General features: G+C 30.7%; 1 protein-coding gene and 1 non-coding gene across 2 annotated transcripts; one reads left to right on the top strand and one right to left on the bottom strand.

Annotated features, from left to right (window-relative positions):
* Positions 1–900: 900 nt before the first annotated feature.
* TRNAD-GUC (transfer RNA aspartic acid (anticodon GUC)) lies at positions 901–972 on the top strand. The gene has a single exon. It is a non-coding gene; the product is annotated as a tRNA-Asp (tRNA).
* Positions 973–1,703: 731 nt separating this feature from the next.
* LOC143607450 (uncharacterized) lies at positions 1,704–3,165 on the bottom strand. Its single transcript, XM_077082894.1, has 2 exons — positions 2,545–3,165; positions 1,704–2,199 (listed from the first exon to the last, which is right to left on the bottom strand). Exons 1-2 carry the CDS (start codon positions 3,122–3,124, stop codon positions 1,844–1,846), a joined length of 936 nt encoding a protein of 311 aa, XP_076939009.1. The 5' UTR covers positions 3,125–3,165; the 3' UTR covers positions 1,704–1,843.
* Between the last annotated feature and the right edge of the window lie 4,531 nt (positions 3,166–7,696).

Genomic DNA, 7,696 nt, shown 5'->3' with positions numbered 1-7,696 from the left:
TATCCACCACTCACAGGTAGGGCACGTGCATAGGTTACAGTTGGTAGCGTGTTGGGCCGGCTAAACCCCTTGGAAACCCACCTTCGGCTATAAAAGACAGCAAATGGTATTATCATTTCATCATCTACTATCTCGTATAACTTACTTGATAATTGCTCTAATAGTATTCATATACTTTTATATTTAAAGAGCAATATAGACTGATTCTCACGCCGGAGGGTGGTCACAAGGAGGAATCCCCCCCCCCCCCTTCTCAGTGACGAGCTCACGGTGTCTGTTTTGCAGGTTCCCTGAAGTACAACTTACTCTGCTGGACCTAACCTTCGAGGGAAACATTACTTAGCCCCCAGATTACCCATAATCTACCCGGGGTCACTTAGTGTTTCTTCAAAACCCCATCAACATTTCAACATCTAAATTTCCAAAAGTTTCATCAAAATAAGAGTAAGTTGTGCTAATCTCTGAACATTCCATGAATAGTTAAAATTAAGCTTAAGTCATTAAGCATGAAAACTTACAGCTTTGGTCTCAACTGTTCATTTAGCCATCACGTAGAGAAATATGCTAATTTAGTGTACAATAACTAATACGCAATGAAATTAAAAAGAAAAATTATTTCCAACTTCCGAGTATAAAACGTGTCAAGAAATCTAAAACTCAATGATTATGATGAAATGGTCAAATAAAATAACTACTATGTCTTAACAATTACTTACAATAATTTATTTTCAAACTTTGCAACTTAAAAGAACTTTTAATCATGTTCATTTGCTTTTCATTTCATCCATTAAATAATTGAAGTAAAACAAATATATGTCCCATAGGTATTAGATAATAGGCCTTCTTAAGTCTAAACACGTAACAATCAAAGGTCGATAATGTCTTGATAACAACATCGAAGTCGTTGTAGTATAGTGGTAAGTATTCCCGCCTGTCACGCGGGTGACCCGGGTTCGATCCCCGGCAACGGCGTTAGATTTTTAGTCGGTTAGTTTTTATTAGTGTTTGTACACTTCAAAATTTTGTTTTAAACCTAAGAGAATAACATGAGTGTTGTTTTTCATTACTGCCAGTAAGAGCACCCAATTAAATGCGTTTAGCGGTGGAGTTCACTTACATTCAAACGTATTGGAATCATGAATCTTTCTTCTGTTGTTTCCTTTAACTTATTGTGGAAATCCAAAACTTCTATGCATGTCTGATTTTTCAATGAAGATCCCAAACAAGTACTCGATTATTCAAAACTTAGAAACTCATAGTTGTCTTATAATCAATTGATAACACTTTTACGGAACTAAATGTAAACTACCCATTTTCTCATAAATTCATATACTTAGGACATGTTGCTAAACATTTGTGAACATGTTTCAGATATTTTGTACATTAAAAATCCCATTTTGATATATCTTTGGCAAGAACAATCTATGATAACATGCCATATTATGTTTATTACAACACTTTGATATATCTTTTACAAGAATATTCTTTCATTCCATTATTTGGTATGACATAAACCTCTGTATTTAGGTTCCACCATGTCAGTTTGACTTTTTTCTAGAACTCAACTTCCATAGGACCATATGAATTCTTTGAAAGATCAGTTTTTTAAGGCCATGACAATCAAATCTTTTGTCATGTCTTTAAATCTTTCTTCCTTTCTCCTTGTATCCGAAAACCAGTGAAGTCAATGCAACAAACATAAAAACATGATACGAGTCTTGTGCAACAAATCTAGATTCTTGTTATAGAAATCTAAAACGGTTAACAACGAGTTTTGTTAGAAGTTTACTAACTTTAGATGTAATCAATATAAACAAAGCAGTATTACAAATCAAAGGTGTTTTCATGTTACGGTAAATAGTTCAAGTATCAACTGATCAAGAATCTGCAACCCAAGACACACCCCAATCTCTCCAAAGTCTTCACCTTTCCACCTTTCAATCACATCTCTTTCAGCCATTTTACAAATTTCATCCCACATTTCCTTAGATTCTCCACTCACAAAGCTCTTCTTCTCGAATCCAACATATTCTTTATCATTTCTGCATAATTCTTCGCCATCATCCACTGAATTGCAGCTGCTAGTACTTGAAGATAATGGTGATGATGATGATGATAATGGAGATGGTGCATTCTTGTCAAGATCCCCTCTCAATTTTCTCCTGGAATTCGAATTTTTCGACTGCGACTCGTCTTTTCCTGAAAATAATCCATACCCATATCATAAAAATCATAAAAGTCACCAAGACTGTAGCTTTGTAACTTTTATTTTTTAATTTTAACGTACTTAATTATATCATAATCCATACCCATATCATAAAAGTCACCAAGACTGTAAGTTTCCTGCAATTCAAAAGGGGGTTGTGGTGTAGCTTGTTGCCCGCTTGCCTTATGTCTCGATGTAATCACTACTTTTCAACACATTAATTTGAAAATGAACTCAAATTATATTTAAAAAGTAGTAATTACATTGAAATAGGAGGGAAACGGCCGCTACCCCTTAAAACCTTTATAACTAAAAAGAAAATCTTAAAAGAATCAAACCTGAATATGAAGCTTCTTGATTACCCGAGAATTCAAGAACAGAAACAGGACTTGAATTCTCAGAATCACACTCCGTGTTGCAAGCTTTCTTGTAATTCTTGCCCAAATTAGACAATTTACATGAACCCATAACTTCACCATGACAATTAACCAATTCTTGATTCAACTTGATTCTTGATTTACCCTTTTGATTTTTCGAAAAACCCGACTCCAATTCCTTATCTTTACCATCACCTTCAAAGCTAAGAATAATAAACTTGTCATTTTCAAGCTCCACAAAGACGGGTGCTTTAAGAACATACCCACCCTTCTTTTTCAACTTCAATTCTCTCCAATTATCAATCGGGTTCACTTCCGGCATCGAGTCAAGGCCCATAAGTTTGCCCACAATCCCGGGATCACCCTTGGGCTTATTAGCACAATAAGGCTCATCAAATTCATTATGATTGGAGTGGTTATCTAAAGGGAATGTGGGGAGGGTGTGGAGACGGAGCAGGCGGCGTAGGATTGCGGGTACGCAGCCCGCGGGGGAGTAATCGGAAGCGGAAGAAGAGGAAGAAGGAGAGTTGAGGAATTTCATGGTGAGTTGGTGATCATGAGATGAAAGAATTGGGTTTTTTTATTTTTAAAAGATTTGAAAATAATAATAATATGTGAATTGAAAAGAAGAAAAGTAGAAACGGGTAATTGGAAAAGTGATGAGAACAGGGGAAAGTGGTGGCGGGATATGTATTTGAATGAATTGAATGCCATTCAAATATTATATTAAAAACAAAGAAAAAAGAATGAGTTGAATGTACGGTGAGAGACAAAACAGAGTGGCAGGTGCTTCCCACGCGCGTCCAATTGTGTTTTGTTACTTTGTATATCCTGTCTGTTCTCATGCAAAACACTGCCGTAAGATTTTTGGTTGACTAGTCATGGTTGATAAGAATGTTTTTTATTTTAATTTTATTATTATTTGTTTGTTGAAAAACTCAACAAAATGTATGAAAAAATTCATTTCAAAACAATCTAATTTTATTGATATTTTTTGACACACATTTACAGTGATTCGAAGGTAATAGTCCTTTACTCGGGAATTTTCGTTAAAACCGACGAACTTGTAAACCCATCAACAACCCGTTGTTAATTTCTAAATTCTTTCTTCTTAAAAAATTTAACTTCTTTCATGAAAGTCATTGCAAGTGCTCTTATGATATACTCGAGCACTCTAGTGTTAGAAAGCTTATCCATAATGAACACTAGTGTTTCAGGATATCATAATTAATTATACATAGTTGAATAAAGTTAATTGTTATACTTAATAATTTGAATTAATTAGATTAAACATAAAAATATGAAAACATATAGAGAGTAGGGCTATAAGCGAAGTCCAGTAATCTATTCGAAAAGAAGTTTGTTTATGTTTGTTTGTTAATAACGTACAAGACATGCATACAAAAATTTCGTTCAGTAAACTTAATGGACGAACACGGACAAGGGTCAAGTCCATTCGATAGTGTTCGTGAACGTCAGGTAACGTTTGTCCGATTACTTCCGGTAATGTCCTCCCAGTAACGTCCTTCCGGTATTGTAAGTGTTTAGATATATCCAATACTGTAATTAAATTATAGAATTTCTAGTGTTATTAATCACACTTTTGTATTACTACATATATGTCTGATGTCTCTTATAGTGATCCACTTAAGCGTTAATTATATTTGGATATTATAGGGTGTAATTCTAAATTTATAGGTGCAGTTGTTTGGATTTATGTTATGAATTAATATGTGACCGTTTATGTTTGTCCATTAGTGTGTGTTATCCGTTAATGTTCACATGTTTGTTTGCCTATTAGTGTATGTTTGTCCATTGTTGTCCGTTAACGTCTGTTTACAATATTAACGGACGGACACAGCCAAACTCAATTTTAATGGACAAACCACGAAAATTAATTTTCGTTCGGTAGAGTGTTCGTGAACCGTCCGTTTGTCTGTAAAAAACTTAACGGACGGATACAGACATGCTCTCGCCCGATCTAATTCGGTTCGGTCCGTGTATACCCCTAAGAGAGAGGATGTAGAATATAAAGGAATACTCCTACAAAACTTTAATGTTTAGGTTTATAACATTAAAACTCAAATTTACATGTAAAAAACTATCAAGTCAAACATTGTGGAGTGTAAGAGCATTTACAATCCGTTCATCAAATTTAGTGAGTGAAAATTTTATAACATAAGGAGTGATTTAGGGTATAGAAAATGCAGTGATTTTTTTATATATTTGAAAAGTTCATGTAACACCCTATAATTTTTTGTTTAATATATTTTGAAAGTTGTTATGAGTGAATGAGTGAGAATATCTAACTATACTATTAAACCAATAGGCTTTAAGTCCATTTTCCCTCTTCCTATTGGTTGTTGATTAAACCTTCCATATATATCAATCACTTGTCTAATTTCCATCTTAATAAAATAAATCAATAATAGATTTAAATAAGATACAATCAATTCTCTTTAATTATTCTCTTTCATATTTAATTTAATTTTAATTTTGAATCTTTATAATTATCTTTCTAAGTTAATAATTATAATTCATAATTTTGACTCCGGCTAATTAAATTCATTTTGGGGAATTTATAGGCAATTAATGATATTTACGAAGTTATCACTACTAAATTATATCATATTAAAAATAGTTCAGTTATTTCATCACAGGTCAAATACTCATTCATTTCGGCGAGATAGTTACTATTTAACATTTATCTTAAAATAGTGTATTACCATAAAAAGAATAGTCATGTCACATTAACAATTCATTTTTAATGTATTTTAGATAATAGATAATTTTGATAATTAATTGATATTTCATCAATATGATTCAATATTAATAGATTACGGATTTAAGTTTAGTATAATTGGTTCTAATATTATATTTTTGAAAATTTATGAAATTCACCGATTGACTCACACAAATGTAAAATTTTACTTATATCAACAATTATACTATGTATAATTATTAAGCAAACCTTTAGGAATAAAATAATAAGAACCATCCATAAATGTGAGTTTCGTCATATATACCGTTCTGAAAATTTAAATTTAAAACATTTTAAGAACCTAACAAAAGGAAATCTTTAATTATGGAATTTCTATATTCTAATTAATTATTAATTATTATTTGATTAACTATTTGACTAAGCATTCATAAGGCTTACTATAAATACGAATGTTGATCGATTGACTTATTCTAAATTTAGCAATTAATGATTTAAATATATGAGGTTGATTTTAAATTTAAATTTTGTCATTAGAGTATTATCAAATGTAATTGATGTAATTGATATATGTTTTTTATAACTTCATATAGATTGACCGTTTGAGAAATACAAATTTGACTCATTGGAGTATAAATTATGACTTGTAGACCATTTATGTAAATTAGGGATGAATCACCCCTTTGATTAAGGAATTATTTAATTACGGAATTTGTATATTTTAATTAAAGGTGGTATATCATTTGATTAAGGATTTGATTAAGCATCCTTAATGTTTACTATTAATACCGATGTTGACCCATTGAATGATTCTAAATTCAGCAAATATTGATTTAAATATATGGTGTTGATTTTACTTTTAAATATTCTAATTGATAATATTCTAATTGATAATTACTATTCAATTCTATTTAAATTGTGTTAATGTTAATAAATAAAAACCAAATTAGTAACTTATTTGTCCACACCTTATATGAAGTACTTAATTATTTAAATGTTGATTACAATTATATTATGTTGAGTATTTTTATAACTTTCAGTCATATGATTCAGTATATAAATATATCATAATTTATTATAATTTTATAATTTAGATATACCGTAAATTTATATTTTAGATATATCCTATTATAATTGATGATTAATTATATTATTGTAAATACATAAATTAGTAATTTATATTTCTACATTAATAAGTTTAATTCCGTATTTAAATATAGTCTAGATTTAATTGATATGAATATGATTATATATACTTATAATCTAATTTATGAACATTACATTTTAGTAATTCAAGTTTTAAAATTAATTAATTCTAATTCCCTACTTTTTCGTCCTTACTTTAAGTTAATTGAGATTCCCTAATTTGTTGTCTCTAATTAATTCCCTATATACATTCCTTCTATAATCCAGTCTCCCAAAATTCAATCCGTATAAATACTTAACATTCATACGGTAATTCTTACACCATCAAACATTCTTTAGCAAAAACGATTATCTTTCTTTGTAAGGTTTTTAATTTTTCTTGTGTTTATATCCTCCCATTTGTTTATGTATTTTTTTGGCTTAAAAGTCTTATTGTTCAGAAATCAATGTTTTGTTTATTTTTATTTTTTCACCACTAGGAAAATGGAGCTAACAGACATCACCATGTTGAACCAATTGGATGTTCTTAACAGTGAGTATATCCTCAAGGTGCATATTTTGAGACTTTGGCGTCTAAAGGACAATTCAAAGCCCGGGTAAGATTGGTCGATCGAAATGATTGTGCAAGATGAAACGGTATTGTTATACATTCATTAATTTTACTATATTATTTATACAACTTAGTATTAATGTTAATAATAATGTTTCAGGGTAACAGAATGCAAGCCTATGTATGGAAGGCTTGCATTCACAAGCATGATGTGTGTCTTGGCGAAAATAGATCTTTGATTGTTCGGAAGGCCTCACTCGGTGAAAATATGTCTACTTACAAGTACATTGACTTCCCACACAAGCTTTGTTTCACTGCCGAAACACATCTCTCAAATTCCTACGAATTTGAAGGTCACTTGTATAGACTCAAATTTGTTAGTTTGATGACATAAAAGCCAAAAACTATCCATAGAATGGAACTATAGGTTATTTGTATTTCTTATTTACAACATATTTTTCATTCTTATACATTTTATGAATAACTTTGAACACAAAAGCCTTATGATATTTATAATTATTGATATCCTTTTTTGTAGATGTTCTTAATTATATTGGTATGGTGAGCGTTCTTTGGTTTATTCTATTTTATTATAAATGCATGGTTTACATGAATATTAAATGCCTTAAAAATGACATTTTTATTTTGTAGATGACAATGATGACAATTGTGCAAGATTCTCATAGTTAACCATGTTT

Source organism: Bidens hawaiensis, unplaced genomic scaffold (assembly GCF_021521415.1).
Source record: "Bidens hawaiensis isolate Kalapana, Puna unplaced genomic scaffold, B.hawaiensis_p1.1 tig00082649_1, whole genome shotgun sequence".
NCBI lineage: Eukaryota > Viridiplantae > Streptophyta > Magnoliopsida > Asterales > Asteraceae > Bidens > Bidens hawaiensis.
This window is presented reverse-complemented; position numbering and strand designations above follow the sequence as displayed.

Coding starts and splice junctions, on each gene's coding strand:
- LOC143607450 (XM_077082894.1), bottom strand. CDS start 3,124: ATGAAATTCCTCAACTCTCCTTCTTCCTCTTCTTCCGCTTCCGATTAC. Junction 2,200..2,544: donor TCAAGAAGCTTCATATTCAG/GTTTGATTCTTT, acceptor GATTATTTTCAG/GAAAAGACGAGTCGCAGTCG.